Raw genomic sequence first — 18,429 nt, forward strand, 5'->3', positions numbered from 1 at the left:
GGAGACCCCAGGTCAGCATCGGGATTCAGCTGCAGGTCCAGGGGGGTGGAGAGAGTTTGCCTGAGTGGGATGAAATCGTGCTAGACCTGGAGTCCCGCCCCACAGCCCCATGACCCTGCCACCCTGTGAACAGTTGTGATGTGACAGTGTCCCAGATAATTTGCATATTCCTCTAATACACACACTCTCACACACACACACACACACACACACACACACACTAGGAGACCAGTGCACAAAGATTCATGCATGGGGGGTGGGTCCCTCAGCCCTACCTGCACCCTCTCCAATCTGGGAGCCTTCAGGGAAGCCCTCCTCAATCTGGAAGCTTCTGTCTGTGTTTGCAATCATATGAGCAGATTGTCTGAGACCCCAACCCAGTTTGGTTTGGTGCTCACAGAATCATAGAGGTCTTTTTCTTTTTTCTTTGCTCCATTAGTGGAGATTTCCTAGAAGTTGCAGAATATTTTCCCTTTAATTTTTCCTCAACACTGCAACTTGTCTTATGTCTCTCACCTTTGCTTTCCCTCCGTCCCCCACCGCAATAGTAACTTGCTCCATGCTCACTTTGCTCCAGTGTCTACGAGATCCCACAATGCACCTGCCACCAGAAGTACCAATCCCAGCATTCTTGGTGCTCCCCACACTCTTGGTTTCTGCTTCTGGTCCAGGGGCTGCAGAAAGCACAAGGACTGCAAACCCCAGGCCAGGGTGACAGTACTGGACACTCCAATGGCGTCCCCAGGACCCTGGCTGCTCAGTTCCTGGTGCACACGTGTGCATGCGCTGGCCACAGGCTCAAAGCAGGCAGGGTTCCAGGGAAGCCCACTGAGTTGCTCTGGCTATGTGAAGAGAGGGTGGGCATCCCAATCTGCCCCTCCCCCCGGCCAGTAGGCACCTAAGCATGCTGCCCACAGGCCTGTTATCTTTGATGGGTTAATTTGCATAGTCACTCCTGATTGGTTGTGGGCATCATGGAGGTACAGTCAATTTACATATTTGTCTATTATTAGTATAGATAGATCAGTACTTATTTATGCCATTCTTATTCTTTATACCTGTGTTATTCTCTTTTTCTCTATTTCTTCTTCTTACAACAGTCCCTTTAGCACTACTTGCACTGCTGGGTTTCCTCCCCTCGATTCAGCACCTTGCCCAGCATCACACAGCTTGAGAGTACTACACAGGAATTCTCACTGTTTAGGCAGTTCAGCTAAACACAACCTTACTCATAATAAATAAGCTGTAAATTAAAATCATATTAAGATATCATTTATTCACTTACCAAATTAGCCAAAATATTAGAGTTTGATAGCATTCAAATATGAGCATGGGTATAAGAAAATAAGCATTTTTGTATATTATTGGTGCAATCTTTTTGGAGAACCACTATACACAGACATTTCATACAAACATCTCTTGAAACATTATCTTACAGTTTCGCACACATACACAAAACTAGGCATACAGAGATGTTTCTTTTTCCCTGTGTTTTTATAATAGCAAAAATAGTAGGAAATTATATAAAATCCAGCAGAATATCACTGTTTTCAATACAAAGGTAGAATCTACATATGGCAATGGTGTCTGCAAGATATATCTTTTTTTTTTTTAATAAATGCAGAATGGTATGTAGCTTGTCTAAAATATTTAGACTTCTGCGCTGTGATTGCCGAGGAATTTCTGGAGGAACAATGGAAATCATAGTGGTAACCATGGCAATTGCAATCTGGGCGGAGAGGCAGACCTTCACTGTGCACTTCACACTTTGGAATTTTTTTCATGGACACGTTTAAAGCAGAAGCCAGTGTCTGTGCTGTTTAAATTCTAAGGTAAATACATATTCATCTCTTTTTAATAAGATGAGAAGCCACACAGCCTGCGGTCTGGATTTCAGTTTCTTCACTTTCTGGTGGTAAAGCAGGGCCAGTTACTTGACCTCGGAATGCCGGTCATCAGGGTGAGGTGGTTGGGAGAAGTGAGGAGGACCCGCTCCCGCCGGCAGAAGAGAGCGGTGGTTCCCAGCTTGTCCTTGGTGCACGGATAGCCCTGAGGCAGACTGTGCTTTCTTCCCGAGGAAGGAGGTGGCGCTGGCGGGGCAGCAGGTGACCGGGACACCCTGAGGGTGGCAGAGCCCTGCTGTGGGAAGATGCTCTAGTTCTTCCCTCCCTGAGCCGCTCAGCCTGGTCTAGAACGGTGACTCCCAAATTATTAAGCGAGACTAAGAATTAAATGAGAAACTAGACATTCACGTTTTTTGGATAACTTTTGGTTCATAATGCACTTACTTGCAGCCAAAGATGTGCCAAGGGCAATGCCCCCGCAGAGGCCTGGGGGGGGGGGGGCGGGCCAGAGTGTGCGTCCTGGACGCCCGCCCTCGCAGGCCCGCTCCTCCCGGGCCCTCCGCGCCCCTGCCTCCCGAGGCCGGGCCCTGCCAGGAGCGGCCCCTCCAAGCTCGCTCGCTGCCATCCCCCCACACCCACACCCACACCCACAGCGGCCCTGGGCCAGTGGGAGCGGGACATCATCCAGGAAAGAAATGACAGGGAAGGACCTTCGCCTTCACACACACACACACACACACACACACACACACACACCCCGTGCTCTGCGCCTGCTGCCCCTGCCCAGGAAGGGGACCCTGCTGGGGGGGACCGCGGGACAGTCAGAGGCTCTGGGTAAACCCGAAGGCGAGCCGAGGGTACAAAAGCCCACCTAGAAGAAGGGCTGAGGACCGGGCCCTGCAGCCAGCCCGCGGGGGGTGGGGATGGGGGGAAGGGAGTGGGATGGGGGGAAATGGGGGGGGGGGGGGGACTAGAAAGAGGTTCCCGCCCAGCCCCAGGCTCCGAGGTCCCCTGCCCGGACTGCAGCCCCTCCACTGTCTCCTCCCCCTTCTGCAGCTCAGCCTCCCGCGGGAACCTTCTGCTGCACTCCGGGCCGGAGCGTCCGGAGGAGGCGCGGCCGGGAGGGGAAGGCCCTGGTCCCAGCCCGCAGGGACATGACACCTCCCGCCACCCTCCCCTCCGGTCCCCACCCTCCCCTCCCCTCCTCCCGCCCCGCACGCACGGTGTGCAGCTGCCAGCCGGGCCCGGGAGCCCCTGGAGGGCGGTCGCGCGGCCACCAGGTGGCGCCAGAGCTCCTCCCGCGGGCGCGCTCCCGGGCCAGACCGCCGAGCCCTGGAGGGACCCACCCAGCTGCCTGGGACCCACAACCCACCTCCCCTCCAGCCCAGAACCCACCCTCCCAGCCCCGCTCTGCGCCCACCACAGCGGGTGTGGAGGGTGGAGAAAAGGAGGCCCCTGCTCCCGGCCCCAATTCCACAGCCGAAGGTACCGGGAGACGTAGGGCCCCCGGAGAGAAGGCCCAGCAGAAGACTCGGTATTGAGATACATGTGCAATATTTTGAAATCAAAATTAACAAAAAATAATGATAAAGATCGATAATTCGAATAAAGGTAGGATCCAATTTCCCTTCTGGCTGGCCTGCCCTTCAGCCAGGCTGGGCCTGTGTCCCTGCAGAGCCCACGCCAGCTGCTTCCTGGCTCCCATCCAGACCCCAGGCTGTGGTGTGGCCACCCAGGAGGATGTGGCCATGCCCAGGGGGTACAACAGGGGATTCCTGGGGGGAACAGAGCTCAGGAGCCGGAATCTTCACAAGAAGCCCCTCCCTGTTTCCCGAATCCCCCCAGTTCTGCGGGAAAGAAAGTCAAACCAGAGAGTCTTCCTTACAGATGCCTCAAAGCTCTCATAAAAAATGGCGCCTGTGGCCACCACCTTTCTAATGAAAATGGGAGTGACCAGCGGGTGGGTGAGCCAGAAGGCTGAAGTGAGGAGCCCTGAGGGCCTGGGTGAGGGGTGATTCCATTCTCCCCAGCTGGGCTCTAGCATCCACGTTTGGTTACTCAGTGAGCTGGGAAGTTCCAGCCCAGCAGTGCTCCCCATGGGCCTTCCTCAGGCCTTCTCAGGTGCAGAGACAAGTCTTGCCCCGGCTCCACCCCAGGCGCCTAGTCACAGCGCAGGCCCACATAGGACAGAGGACAGGGAGGGCAGCACAGAGTGTCCCAGCCGCGCCACCACGCACACCTGACTGCAGCCACGCACGGAGCACTGGAAACCACGAGAGGAGATGGCCCGCCTAAAGCCCACAGACAGGCGTCACCCACCCACTTGCCCGTTGGTGCCCGCCAGGCTCTACAAGGGTCCCCAACACTGAGGACTGAGGCAGCGCCCCCACAGGACCACTGACAGCCATCCGCTCCTGGTGGGCAACAGCGGGGAAACCGGACACAGCAACCCCGGTGTCCCAGGGAGCCTCCCTCTCCAGGAGGAGCTCACAAGAGGGCAAGGACCTCGAAGAGGAGGGCCAGACTCGGGGAATGAGGCAGCCAGTGCCGAGGGCCAGCCCAGCGATGGCAGGGGCAGTGCAGACCCGAAGGACTGCTGCTGGCGGAGGATGTGCAGGGCAGAGCAGGGCAGGAGGGCGGGAGCGGGGCCAGGCAGGTGGACTGTGCGTGACAGAAGGTTTCTAGGGGCAAAGAGGACACGGGAGAAGAGCGCCGGGGACAGTGGGGACAGGACAGCTGAGTTGCCCTCCCCACTCGCCTCTGGCCGTACGCCCGGAGGTGCCGCTTGCCATCGCCATGTCCATGGGGGCTGAGGTGCTGGGAAATGAAAGGTTCAGGACAGACTGAGCACGTGGCTAAAAGCCACAGGCCCGCCCCAAGCCCGCACCCCTCCTCTCCCTCCCAGAGGGCGGTCATGGGGAGTGGGTTCTAGGGCAGCACTGGGAGCACAGGGGCAGGGTTCAGGCCTGCCTCCTCGCCTAGCCACCTGGGACGCGGAGGCAGAGAGATGAGGCGGGAGCCATGGGGAGTGGCCGCAGAGGGGAGCAAAGGCTCCGTTCACCCAACTCGGAGCAAGAGAGGGCGCCCCCTCCCAGACCATTCCTAATCCCCTAGGCCAGTGGTCGGCAAACTCATCAGTCATCAGAGCCAAATAGCAACATGACAACTATTGAAATTTCTTTTGAGAGCCAAATTTTTTAAACTTAAACTTCTTCTAACGCCACTTCTTCAAAACAGACTCGCCTCTAGGCCGTGATAGTTTGTGGAAGAGCCACACTCAAGGGGCCAGTTTGCCAGCTACTGCCATAAGCTAATGCCACTTTGGTTTGGTTCGGCTTTCTTAAATAAACTCGGGCTTTTCTGAGATGTTTGCCTGGTTTATTATCGCTTTGCAGCCACACAGCGGGACTGGCCCAGGTTCTTCTGAGGGGGAGGCCTCCCAGGCCCCCCGCAGCTCCACAGAGGTCCCCGCCAAGGCGGGAGCTGCCCAGGGCGCTGGGACAGCTGTGGCCAGCGGCACCCTCCTCACCTCCACCGTCTCCTCCAGGGACGGAGTGACCACAGCATGCCCAAGAGGAGGGTGCCGGGGCTGGGGGTGGGTGGCTGGAAAGAAGAGTAAGAAGATAGAGTCTGGAAATCTGCGCTTGCGATTGGTCTCAAACTTCCTGAACAGCTGGTGAAGAGAAGCAGCTAAGAGCTCCGACAAGGAAGCCATGACCGCCTGAACCGCCATGCAGGGACCAGTCCCGCAGGCCCGCTGCCCGCCTTGATTGCTTGGAGGTGAGGGTCTCTGGCCGGGAGGTGGGGGAAGAGAGCTCTGATGCTGAAGGGGTGGGTTTCAACAAATCTGCCCAGGAGACTGTGGGTCACAGGGACATGGGGACCAGTGCTGACCCAGTGACAACCTCAGGTCCCGTCAGACCCCGTGCTGCCTAGCAAGTGGGATGCAGGCTGACAAAGGACTTGTCTTAGCCTCAGTGAAAAGCTGGGCCCGGCCAGAGGGGGAAGGAGAGATTAACGCAGCACCGCAAAGCTCCGCGCGTGCGACCTCGGGCCCTGGCGTGAGCACAGTGAGCTGCTTCAGAGGACTCGCAGAGGGGCTGGGGCCTGTGGGCCTCGTGCTCGGAGCCTCCTGGGGGAGGGGCTGCTCAGGGCATGAGTGCCGGGCCCCTCAGGGGCACGTGGCTTCTGTGCACCCTCCCCTGGGAAAGGCCCTACAGCCTGGGGCAGAGGCCTCCCAGGGCTCCTGGAGCATGCTGTCTGCATGCCTCCTCCACCCTCTTCCCCTCCCCAAGGCCTTTCCCTGAAGTGAGATCTACCTGAACTCACACCCTTGGCTAGGCTCCTGTCCCTCCCCTACGTTGTGCTCCCCCCTCCCCGCCTCCCTTAATAAACCCAGTGGTGAGTGGTGTGGTCCCAGCACGGCTCTGGCCAGAGCACGCACGTTCCAAGCAAGGTGCAGAGCAGAGGGCAGAGGTCCCGGCAGAGGCTCCGAATGAGGGACGGCCAAGGAGACAGGCAAGAGCGAGCCCCTCCCTGTGGCTGGAGAAGTGGACCCCAATGCCCCCGGCACACTTTTCGGGGGTTAGTCCGGTTAATCCTCACAGCCAGCCGAAGGAGGCGGCCCATTACCACACCCTCTGACAGGTGAGGACGTTGAGGATCAGCCAAGTTAGTAACTTGCCCAAGAGCTAATGGCTGTCGGTGAGACCCAGGACTCAAACTCAGGTTTCACACCACTGAGCGCCCCACCCCCGCGTCCTCAGTGCCAGGACCTGCGCTGGGAAGGCCTGTCTGATGGCCATGGACTAAGAATCCAGCACTTCCAAGGGGCAGACTCAACGACACAGAAAGTGATGTCACTGTGGGATAGGGCCATTCTGGCTTTTCCACCTCCTGGCTCTGTGCCCTTAGGCCAGCAGTATCCACACTCTGCGCACACCACACCCCCTCCCCATAGTGACCCCCAAGGTGGACTAGTGACTCCCTGCAAGGGGGACAGCAGCCTGGAGCTTGGACAAGAGATGCCGCCCTGTGTGCTGGCCATGCTGCCAGGCAGGAGGGACAGGGACCTACAAGAGGGGGTTCTCGTCCAGGATGGAGCTCCAGGAATCTGGATGGAGGCTCCACAGGACAGAATCTACAAGCGAAAAAGACTATCCTTCAACAACCCTTCCAAGGCAAAGCTCCAACCTCCAATACTTTATTTCAAATTCAAAATAAACGCACAAATAATGAGATCCACCACCTCCCAGAGCAGAAAGTCTGATCAGAACGTGGGGTCTGAGCGGAGACCTGCAAACCAAGCTGGCGGCCAGTCCTGAAGCCTGAGCACTGCGGCCAGGCTGCCCAGGAGGGGCAGGCGGGAGGCGGGTGGTCTGTCTCCAGGGCAAATCCAGATCCAGCTGCGGTCCATCCAGTGGCCGGGCTGAGCAGCCTGGCTGGTGAGGCCCAGGCCCATCCTGCAGCTCAGGCAGCGAGCTCTCCAGGGCCGTGTTCCGGGGCGCCACCTGCAAGGACGCATCTCAGTCAAGATGAGGTGGGTGGGCGGCTTCACTATCCTTCCCACCTGGGACCAGGCCCAGCCCGCCATCCCGGCCTGCCAGGTGCAGCCTGGAGGTGGCACAGATTGGCACACAGCAGCCAAGCAGCGTGACCACAGGCACCTGCCAGGCCCGCCGAGGCTGCTCTCTGCCGGGTACACCCCTCTGCCCACGTGTCCAGACAGGTGCCTGGGCTCCGGGAGGCCTGGGCAGGGCTGGGCGTGAAGACAGCCAGAACCCATGTAACTCCAGGACGTGAAGCGCCCTCCCACACCACACACAGGACAGTCCCAGCTGCAGAGACAGAAGCCAGGCCTCAGGGCCTCAGGAAAACCTGCTTGGCCCATTTTAAAAGGGGGGCGAGGCCAACCCTCTGCCCCGCCTCACTGGCAGTGATTCTGATTGGCTGTCATTTTTAAGCAGGGTGGCATGGTTCTACCAGCCCAGCTGCTAGGAGTGAGAATGGCATGGCTCTGCGTAAAGCCCAGGGAGCGGCCTTGGGAGGCATTCTGGCCAGAAGCACGCCTTTCCCACCGCGCTCCCCGGCTGGTAGCATGTCACTCCTGCATCCAAAGGATCATTTCCGCGGCAGGGAGTCCCTGGGGCAGGGGGAGCCTCTGTCAGGCCAGGAGAGGGCCACATCACGGGCAGGGCCCTCCCGTGCCCGCGACCCTCGGCAGACACTGACCTGGCTCCTCAGAGGTGGGCTGGCAGGTTCTGTCCCGGGAGCTTGGATTTTCAACTCTAAGCCCCAGGACGAGCACACAGCCCGTTCCATCCTCCGTGGGCCTGGGGAGATCCTTGGGCAGTCGTCATGCTGTGTCAAGCCCTGGTGTCCTGGAACCACCCCCCCTCCCACGATCCCCTGGCCCCAGGGGCCCTGGCCCATGTCTCAGGGGCAAATAGGCCCACAGCCTCACAGCCCCTGCCATTTCCCACCAGTGGGAGACCCCTCCTCTACCCACCATCCCTGCCCTCCCTTCGTTGGATAACTGCACCAGCTGAAAATAAATCCTTAAGCCGAAGGAATGAGGTAATAATGTGCAAGTTGGGGACTGAGACATATTTGGGTCACCGGTTTCCCATTCCTGAGGCCGCCCCAGACACAGTGACAGACGAGCCACGCGTAGACACACCTGCGGCCTTTCTTACAGCTCAGCTCCCTGGTACCGGTGGCCCCTTCCACGCGGGAGCACAGCGAGCACGCGCAGCCCGTCTCGTTCCCCAAGGAACCCAGACCTGGCACAGAGCAGGCCTCGCTCGCAGCCGCCTCGCTGGCTGGCTGGCCGGGGAGCTGCAGAAGACCCAGGCGCAGCCAGCCCTGCTTTGAACCTCAGCCTCCATTCTGACGTCTGACCCGGGACATCAGCCACGGCCCGGCCATAGGCCTGCGCTTTGGTCCGTGCGTGAAGACTCGGCAAGGCCAGTGCCGAGTGGTGTGGCACACAGGAGGCCTTTGGCAGCATCAGGTCCCGTCACTAAAGACCCAGTGACCAGCCTCCTGGGCCCGTTTCATGTCAAGGATTCCTCGTCTCAGCTCTGCTCTGGGGAAAGCCTCAGCGACGCTGGAGGAAACCACAGCAGAGTCCGGAAGAGACTGGACAGGAGGAGAGGATTTTTACAGGAAAGTCAGGACCTCCCTCGTACACGGCACTGGAACTGCGCCAAGTTCAGGCCCCGCGTGCAGATGTGGCCGTGGGAATTAAGCCCTTAAAACCAGCCCAGCTGCAAGCAGCAAGTCCCCAGGCTGAAGTCCCAAGTCTGCTGGCAGCTGACAGCACGATGTGTCCAGAGCTGCCAGTGGGTCCAGAGGGCCTGGGGCCCCCACTGTCCCTGGGGGCTGGGGGGCGGGCGCTGAGTCCAGGGGCGGGGCAGCCCTTGGGGCCACGGCTCCTCACTCTGGGGCTGCGCTGGGGCAGCCGCAGCAGCTGGGGCGCCTCAGCGACTGCATGACAGCCCGCAGCGGCCCCCTCCGGCTCTCGGCGGACAGGCTGTCCTCGCTGGCAGGTGCCAGCTGCAGCTGCTCAAACTGCATCTCCAGGTGCTTCTGAATGGCCACGCCAAGCACCTCAGGGTCCAGTGCAGCCCCGTACACCTCCCACGTCATGCCTTCAGCATCCCACCGCACATCCCGCACAGGGGACGGCGCCTCCTCCAGCCCAGAGCCCAGAGCTACCTCCGGGAATGGGGGCAGGGCCAGCGGGACTCCCAGGGGCGGGCTGGTGGCCACGGCCTTGCACACCGCCACGGGGGCCGCCTGCACGCCCGCATCCTGGGCTGACGGAGGGGACACCAGCACTGGGGCCAGGTCACTGGCTGAGGTCATGGTCCACACGTCCTTGGTCCTCACGCCAGGCTCCACAGCTGAGCCGGTGGGGCCCCAGGGATGGGCACAGCAGTGGGAAGGCCCAGGATGCCCCCCGGGTAACCCACACGGGGCCTTCAGCCCACGCTGAGCCTGCAGCCCAGACTCACTCACTGATGCTACCAGTTTGGGAAAGGCCAGGACCCCCGGGGCGGGCAGAGCGTGGCAGGAGCCTCGGGCGCCCTCCTCCCTCATGTCACAGGGCAGAGCTGCTGGGGGCAGAGCACGGCAGGTGGCGGCTGACTGCCCGGTGGCTTTGGGCTTGGCCTTGGGGCTGCTGCCGTGGCTGGGTGTGCCTCCCGGGTCTCCTGGCGACGCCCACACCTGACTCTCTCCCAGGGTCCAGGCCGAGCTCAGCGCCCCGTCCTCCGGAGCCAGGTCCCCTTCCGGGCTGGCGGGGGCCTGGCCTCCCTGGCCAGAGGCGCCGCCGGGCTGCCCCCGCGCCCTGTGGGCCGGCGAGCTGCCGAGGGCGGAGCAGCTGAGGCTGGCCCTCCGAGCCCCGCTGTGGCCCCGGGGCTGAGGGCGGGCCAGGTCCGAGTGGCTCCTCTGCACAGCAGCCGCGCTGGGGACCCGCAGGCGACACAGGTCACCGCCATCCACAGCCGACACGTTGCCCACCGTGCTGCTCCGCCAGTGGCCCATGACCGCGGGCTGTGGGCCGGGGCCGGGGCCCTGCGCCTGCTCCGCGCTCTCCGCGGGGGGCCCCTCCTCCTGCGTCCCGGGACCCGCGCTGGTGCCCCGCTGGGCCTGCCACACGGTGCTGCTGGCACTCTTCCGGAGCTCCGGCCTCTGGCCCCGGCCGTCACCCAGCAGGCTGGAGGAGCTCCGGGACAGGGATCTTGGCGGGGGGCTCCGTGCCGGGGCCCCGGGGTCAGGGCAGCTGGCGCTCATGGCTGCCTGCGGGGAGAGAGAAGGAGCTGGTGAGGGCGGGGCTCCTGAGACTCCGCTGTGGCTCCCCCGGGCCGGGCCCTGCCGCTCAGGCATCAGACAAGCACGGCCGCGGCAGGACCACAGGCCCTGGAAGCCCAGGGCATCACACATTGTCCAGGAACCGCACTACACACAGCAAGCAGCCAGAAACACGCCAGGCCAGGACGGGCGCTGCTGCGGATCACGCGGGGGGAGCCGGGAAGAGCCACGTGCAGGGCCTTTGGGTGGGGCTGAGACAACAGCGCTCAGTCACTCAGCACAGGAGCACGGCGACATTTTCATAACCAGTAAAGCTCGACTGACAAACACCAGCCTGTTCCTCCCGGGCCTGTCAGTACCCATCGGGCCCTGCACTGGGGGCTGACTCCTTGGGACGCAGCCGGACCACAGGTGTGCGGATGGATAAGCAGAACGCGGGCACAGTGAAAATGGCCGACCCCGTTCCCTCGGCCCAGCCTGGCTGAGCAGGCAGTCCCTGGAACTCAGTCTTCAGCTGTGAAAGGGCAGCGTTTGCTGACCCCCACCCTGGCTCCGGGGCAAGGAGAGGCCCCACGCCAGCCCTCACAGGCAGCACTCTCAGCTCTGTTCCCTCCTCAGCCAGCCCGAGCTTACTGCATTGCAGCTCTGACTCACTTAGACCAGCTGTGCCCTGGGAATGGGTCCCAGACCAGCCATCAGACACGCCCGCCATCCAGTGCACACTCCTTCTTGCAAAGTGGGCCTGCACCCTTCCTGCCCCGCCCTCCCTCTGTTCCTGGTCCTTCCTCCAGCTGCACAGACCCCTGGAGACCGCCCACTGACCCCTCTGCACTGGCCCTGCACCTCAGCACCCTGCTGGGGAAGCGCCCCTGAGCTGGGCTGGCACCAGACTGGCCTGAGGCTGTGAGCAGCCTGGGGCTGCCGCCTGTCTGCCCAGCACCGGCACTGACCTGGCTGCAGCTGATGCTCAGAGGATGCGTGCTGCCTGCCTGGCCGAGGGCAGTGAGCACAGGAGTGAGCGCGGAGGCACGAGCTGAGCACCAGAAACAAGGCCTTGCCAAGCGCGGGCCGAAGTTGTGTGCTGGGTCAGAAAGGGTTTCCTGGAGGCCAGGGCATGCCAGGGGGAGAGGGACAGGGTGCGTGGGTAAGGAATGGGGTGGGGACAGCAGGCATGAGCCCCAGCGTGAAGTCAGGCATCTGGGCCAGCCTTGCCTTGGCAAAGCTGTGAGAGGAGCATCACGCCGGGACGTCCTGCCTGGCAAGACGAGCTGGAGAAACTGGACCAGAACAGCCTGCGACAGGGGCAGTTTGGGCAACCCCAGGCCTGCCCTCCTCACTGGGCTGATGAGAACTGCCAAAAACTAACCAGCACCACACCACTCCCAAAATAAATAAATAAATAAATAAATAAATAAATAAATAAATAAAAGCCCTCGCCAGTTTGGCTCAGTGGATAGAGCGTTGGCCTGCATACTGAAGGGTCCCAGGTTCGATTCTGGCCAAGGACAGTTTCAGGCTTGATCCCCAGTGGGAGGCGTACAGGAGACATAATTCTCATCATTGATGTTTCTATATCTCTCTACCTCTTCCTTCCTCTCGCAAATCAATAAAGAAATGTATTAAAATAAAATAGAAACTAACCACCCTAGCCAGTGAGCAAGGCCACCGGGCAGGGAATACGGGGAGACCTCAGGAACTCACTGCTGTGTAATTAGACTTTCTGCCGTCCCTGCCCAGCGGCGGCTGGTGGCCGCTCGGGCCCGGGAGGATGTTTGGAGCCTGCGGTGGCCTGAGAGCTCCCGGGTGACTGTGAGCCAGCTCAGCACAGCTCCCGCGGTGACTCCGCCCCGCACTGTCCAGCACAGAAGGCACGGGCCACAGTGGTCAGACCAGCCCCAGCCTGGCAGGAATGCCCACCCTGGCTGCTCCTGGGGCCAACACCAGTGTGGTCCCTGGAAGATCATGAAGAGGATGAATGGCCAGAGAGGCTCTCAAGGGTGTGATGAGGGACATAGAAACAGAAAAGGGCAAAAAGCAGCCACAGTGATGATGAGGGTGATGATGACGATGACAGCTCCCAGGACCAAATCCCCCCATGTGCCAGGATGTGCCACCTCCTTTCCAGCAGTCTGTTAGTGGTCAGAGCAACTTCGTGAGCTACGTCATCACTCCATTCTACAGACAAGACCAAAGCTCAGAGGGTCCAGTGACTCGCCTGAGGAGGGGGGGCGGGGGGGATGCACTGCTGGCTGGGAAGGCTGTGGTCCTGACGGCTCTGGTAGGCAGACAACCACCAGCTGCAGGCCCAAGAACACCACAAAGACGGCATCGGGACAGCCTCCCAGCCTCTGGCTCAGCTCCACTACCCTTACCCTCCTAGGGAGCAAGGCCTTAAAGAACCACGCCAGACCCCGGCCCCCAGGAAACGGAGGAATGAGGCTGGGGTGCCATCATACCCCGCCAGGCACAAGTGAGAAGCTGTCAGCGACAAGGGACCCCGTGCCTGCCTCACCAGGCGGCTCCCCAGTGCCCAGGGCCCTAGTGCCCAGAGAGAGTGACGACGAAGACCCAGAGGAGGGGGTGCTGTGCATCTGCTGATTTCTCTCCTCAGCCACTCCACAAGTGCCGGTGACAGAACTGAGACCTGGAGCAGCTCCGAGACATCCAGGAACCCAGGGCTGAACCCCAACTGTGAATTCCTCACAGCCTGGCCCCCCAGCCCTAGCACAGGAAGGGCTCGGAGGCCAATGACCCAGGCCACCTCCAAGGAGAGGAGGTCTCCCGCACCCTCACTCTCAGAGAAAGGGGGCCTCGCAGGGAATGATGGGAGCTGCCGCAGGTGCAGCACAGCCACAGGTGAGCAGACAGCAAGCCGTCTGCTTCCTCACTGGCTCTCTTCAGGACTCCTCACCTCTCCGAGCCTCGGTTTCCCCAGTCTGAAAAGCACCTGCAGGGCTCTGTGGAGACTCGTGTGATGGCACACACACTGTCTGGAATGACTGTGAGTAACTTCTTTCCCTTCCACCAGGGGTTGCTTCTGCTCAAGGTGCCGTGGGGACTGGCCCTGGTGGGGACTCTTCGGAAGCCGCTAAGACTCTAGTCTCACTTCCCAATCGCTCCCAACTCCGTGCCACCCTAGGACCAGGCCGGCACCAGTGTCCCCAGCGCCTTCCTCGCCACTGTTCCCCAGACTACTCCGAACCTAACCGGGGAGGCCAGGCACGCACAGGCGGGCTCGGTACAGACAGACACACAGGGCCGGAGTCAGCATTCTAGACGCCCAGACGGCATGCCCATCTATCTGCCTTAAAACCTGGGGAGGCTCTGGTTTCACCCCAAAGGTCCCTGGGAAGATGCTGCACAAGATAAAGGACGAGAACACAGAGGCAGCCAGGACCCCTGGTACCCTGGGGATGACACTTTAATGGCCTCCCTCCTGCCACAGCTGATGCCAATCAGAGTTGTAAGTGGCCAATCCCGTGGGGCCCACGCGGGACTTCCTGTGGCTGCAGTTCTTCTCGGAGGAGCGGCCAGTCTCCCGCGCAGCCTCACCCAACGTCACTGAGTAGAAGCTCCAAGGTCTACAGAGACCCAGGCTGCCGGGTCTCTTGGTCAGAGATTCCAATCTTGCTGTGTGGCCGCACGGGAGCCAGGCTCTTGGTGCGTGCCCAGGGGGACGAGGCGGGCCCCCTCTCAGACAACACGTGGCACGTCGCCTAAGGCTCCCTGAAGGGAGGGGAGGCCTTCTCCCTCCAGCACAAGCAGGAAAGGCCAATGTAGGTGGTCTGGAGGGAAAGCTGTTAAACTTAGCCCCAGGGACCCGCTAGGGCACACCCTCAGAAACCCCTCCCTGCGGAATGGGGTGCGGCAGCCTTCAGCAGGTGGTCTGGTTCACCCCCAGCGCCACCTGACATCTGCATGGGACAGAGCCTGTCCGCCACAGACAGCACTTCGTGAACGGCGACCAGGGAAAAGCTGTGCCAGGAAAGGGCTCTAGGGCAGGCCTGGGTGAGGCCCCAAGGACCCACCAGCTCGGCCCTCAGCCACGGAGGAGGCCCTGCCCGCACTCCCCACAGGCACCTGGAGAAGGTGCGCTGCAGGCCCAGCCGCCCAACACCGGTGGCTGGCGGCCCCCACCGGCATGCTCGCGGGCGCCCATGCACCCTAGGGCCCAGGCCGCACCCAGAGACACGTCAGGGTGGGCGCACAGGCCCTCTGCACACCACCCGCCCGGCCGAGGCCCAGCACCCTCACCGCACCCCAGGCAGGCGCCCGCCCCGCCCCGCACAGCGCCCTGACTCACGGACAGGCCTCCGCGCCAGCCCAGCGCCAGGCTGCCGGCCGCGCCAGCAGCAAGCATGGCCGAGGGAGATGGCGGGGCGGGGGTCCGAGCGAAGGAGGCTTGGGCTGGGCGGTGTGCGGGGCGCGGGGCGCGGGGTGCGGGGCGAGGGGCGAGGGAGGACGGAGCGGGGGAGGGAGAGGAGCGGTGAGGCCGGACCCGGCCCGGGCGGAGTGAATGGAGGCCGGGCGGAAGACGGCGCGGGTAGGGCGCGGAGCAGGGCCGGGAGGAGCGGGGCCGCGGAGGCACCGTCCGCCCAGCCCCCTCCCGGGCCGCCGGCCGCCGGCCGCCGCCCTCACCCTGGGGCCGGGGCCGGGCGCTCTCCTGCGGCCACAGGTGCTCGGGGCCCAGAGGAGCGGGCGGCGCACCCCGCACACCCAGCGCACGTCCGGGGCCGCGCGGGGCTCCGGGGCGCCGCTCACCTGGGCCCGAGCCCGCGCCTCCGCCCGCCCTCCGGCGCCCGCGGGGTCCCGGCCCCTCCGGCCGCGGCGTCACGGCCCCGCCCCGTCCTCCGTCACCTCGGCCCCGCCCTTTGCCAGGCGCGGGCTCCGACCCGCCCGGACCCCAGACTCCGGGCCCGCCCCTCGGGTACCAGCCCGCCCCTGGCCCTCTGAGCCCCATCCTCCGTCCGCCGCCCCCCGGCCCCTCCACGCCTGCCTCGTGCGCTGGGCCCGGACCCCGCCCGCCAGCCCACATTCTCTTTCCCGCCGCGTCTGGACCCCACCTTTGGCGGGGATCCCCACTCAGTTTCAGTGTCCAGCCTCCAGCCACCGCCGGGACCCCAGCCGGCGGCGCCTGACCGTGCGGGGGAGCCGGACGCGCCCGGAGCCCGCACCCTCCCTGCCGCCTGCCGCCCGCAGCGCCGGCCTTCCCCCCACCCCCACCCCCACCCCCGCCTCCGGAGCCGCCCGGCCTGGGAACGCCCCCCAGCCGGGTCCTGACCCCCCAGCCGGGTCCTGACCCCCCAGCCGGGTCCTGCCCCCCCAGCAGGGTCCTGACCCCCGAGCCAGACCTGCCCCCCAGCCAGGACCTAACCCCCAGCCGGGACCCGCGGGCTCTGGTCCCTTCTCTTCGCGTCTCCCAGGGCCGTCGCCTGGCTCCGGTAGCAAAGGCTCAACAGAGGGCCGTCCCCCACCGTTCGCCCTCAACAGGTTCCCGCCGCCGCCCCTGGCCAAGCGGAAAGAGGGTTTGTCCTGTCTCGGACCCCAGCCTGAGATTTGGCCCCATTGTGGCCCTCATCCACTAGCCCAGCCTCAGGGACCTCTGGCTTCCGGTGCGGTGCGGCTCTGCGGAGTCCGCACCCCTCTTCCCAGCCCCCCGGAGCCACCTCCCACATCCTCTGGTCTGGGCAGACTGGGCCCAGCTTCACCTGTGCCCTCCCAGCCCGGCTGGCACCAGCGCCAGGGCGTCGCAGGGAGCCCCAGCCCTGGCCAGGCAGATGGAGCCGGGCAGGAGCCCCAGACAATCTGCCACGCGCCGGGAGAGGGCTGTGGGTGTGAGGCTGCAGGCGTGGCTCTGGCCTGGCACCCAGCCACCCATGCCTCGGTGTGTTCTCTGCCTGGGGAGCCCTCCCCCAGCCCCCGCCCTAGTGCCATGTCTGCAGCTCTGAGCTGGCCCTCATCGGTTTGCCCCAGGGACGCAGGAAGACAGGTGCTACCCTGTGGGCATGGCACCTGGCCCTGCGGGTCAGCCCTCATGCTTCCCTGCCGGGCTCCTAACCACGGGCACCTCAGCCTGCTCCCCAGCCCCAGCCCTGCCCCCGAAGACTGGAAGCCTGGCTCCTGTCTTCTCTGCCCCCCACCCTGGTCAGTCCAGCCTCCCTTTCCAGTGGGGTCTTAGTGCAGAGTCCAGGCCTGCAGGTGGGGGGGGGGGGGCGGAAAGGGGGGTGCGCTGAGCCCTGGAAGCCAGCAAGGTGTCAAGTGGAGGCTCCAGGCCCTGGCCCACCACCACACAGCCTGGAGGACAAGTGTGGGACTTGGTCACTGAGGCCACCACCCACTCCTGCCCAGGAGTAAGTAAGGCCCTCCTTCCCCATCTCAGCAATCTCACTCAGGCTTTCTAGGGAAGTCAACTGAGCACAAGAAGGGATGAGCTGCATGGGGTCGCATAGAGTTTGGACTGAAACCTGGGGCTCCAGTAACCTGAGCCCCTGGGGACCCTCCCGGCCCTTACCTCGAGAGTTCCACAGCCGCCTGCTTGGAGCGGGGTGTCCGCGGCCTCTGCCGCCCCAGTGCCGCAGACACAGTGGGAGGGGATGCCCCCAGGCTCCCTGAGCAGCGTCCGGCTGGGCCTCTGGTTCCCCCGGTCCTCTTCCATCTGCAGGGAGGCTCCCCCCGCTTCCCAGGGAGAGCAGGTCGGGGAGTGGGATGTAAACTGCAATCCCAGCGCCCCACCTTCACTTGCTCTCCAGTCCCACGCCCAGGCGGCGCTGCTCCTGTCTCTGGTGTCGATTTCCTCACCTGCAGAGACGGTAATTATACTCGTCTCACAGGGCTGTGCAGAAGACCGGCTTATGGAAGTTTCTGTAGAGTGTTCTTGCTGCTATCAGTCATTCGATCAAACATTTCTCAGGCTCCTCCTACCCCAGGTCTTGGAGAGACAGGCAGGACGGCTCGGTGTGGGAGTGGGTTTGTCGGTTGCTCTGGTACAGAGAGGAGGCTCTCGCCAAGGGCCATTTCCTGAGACTGGGAGACCTGACAGAAGAGCAAAAATGTTGGGCCCCGGAATCCAGTGGGGCTGCAGGGGGTGGGGGTGGAGGAGACCCAGGTGGAGAGGCATCAGGAGCCTGGTTCCCAGCACAGGGCCCCTCAAGTGGCAGGAGTGGGTGAGGTCCCCGGGGAGACTGCAGTCCCGGTCCAGCTGGGAGTAACCCTGAGGCCAAGGATTGAGGGGGGCAGCCAGGAGAGAAAGGGGGACACTGGGCATTGTGTGACCAGGGCATGTAGAGCAAGCAGCTTGGACGAGGCGCTGGAGCAGACTCCACGGAAAAGGACTGAGGAGTCGGTCGAGGGGAGAGCCGAAGGCTGGGCGGGTCCAGGCACTGGTCCAAGCACAGCCATAACGGGGAGAAGAAGGAAAGCTGACACTGGGGAAGGGATATGAAGTCCAGAGAGCGATGTTTTGGTTTTGGTTCTGATTTATGGTCTGCTTAATAGCCTTGATTTCAAGCAACAGGAAACAACTCGGGGTAAATTAAGCTCAGTAAGGGAAGACTGCTGACCGCTAAGGCTCAGTGGGTGAGCACTGACCTGCCAGCCACGAGCTCACAGTTCAGTTCTGGGCCAGGGCACATGCCCAGTTGCGGGCTCGATCCCCAGTGTAGGGCGAGCAGCCAATCAATGATTCTCACTGATGGTTGGTGTTTTTATCTCTCCCTCTCTCTTTCTCTCTGAACTCAATAAAAGTGTGTTGCTCTCTTTAAGAGAAACT

At 62.5% G+C, this 18,429-nt stretch overlaps 1 protein-coding gene across 2 annotated transcripts; it reads right to left on the bottom strand.

The window, feature by feature from the left end:
• Positions 1 to 7,035: 7,035 nt before the first annotated feature.
• Positions 7,036 to 15,468, bottom strand: GPRIN2 (G protein regulated inducer of neurite outgrowth 2). 2 transcript variants are annotated; one of them, XM_045570693.1, is made up of 3 exons: positions 15,423 to 15,468; positions 8,076 to 10,649; positions 7,036 to 7,354 (listed from the first exon to the last, which is right to left on the bottom strand). In XM_045570693.1, exon 2 carries the CDS (start codon positions 10,641 to 10,643, stop codon positions 9,282 to 9,284), a length of 1,362 nt encoding a protein of 453 aa, XP_045426649.1. In that variant the 5' UTR covers positions 10,644 to 10,649; positions 15,423 to 15,468; the 3' UTR covers positions 7,036 to 7,354; positions 8,076 to 9,281. The 2 variants fall into 2 exon arrangements, with proteins under 2 accessions (XP_045426649.1, XP_045426648.1); XM_045570692.1 differs by lacking the exon at positions 15,423 to 15,468 and adding an exon at positions 14,965 to 15,084.
• Between the last annotated feature and the right edge of the window lie 2,961 nt (positions 15,469 to 18,429).

This window comes from Pipistrellus kuhlii, unplaced genomic scaffold (genome assembly GCF_014108245.1).
Source record: "Pipistrellus kuhlii isolate mPipKuh1 unplaced genomic scaffold, mPipKuh1.p scaffold_m20_p_35, whole genome shotgun sequence".
Classification (NCBI taxonomy): domain Eukaryota; kingdom Metazoa; phylum Chordata; class Mammalia; order Chiroptera; family Vespertilionidae; genus Pipistrellus; species Pipistrellus kuhlii.

What these genes read in the sequence shown, in the direction of transcription:
- GPRIN2 (XM_045570692.1), bottom strand. Translation starts at nt 15,021, where the DNA reads ATGCTTGCTGCTGGCGCGGCCGGCAGCCTGGCGCTGGGCTGGCGCGGA. An exon ending in GCTGGCGCGGAGGCCTGTCC is followed by an intron (nt 10,650 to 14,964) that starts GTGAGTCAGGGC and finishes CTCTCCCCGCAG; the next exon opens with GCAGCCATGAGCGCCAGCTG.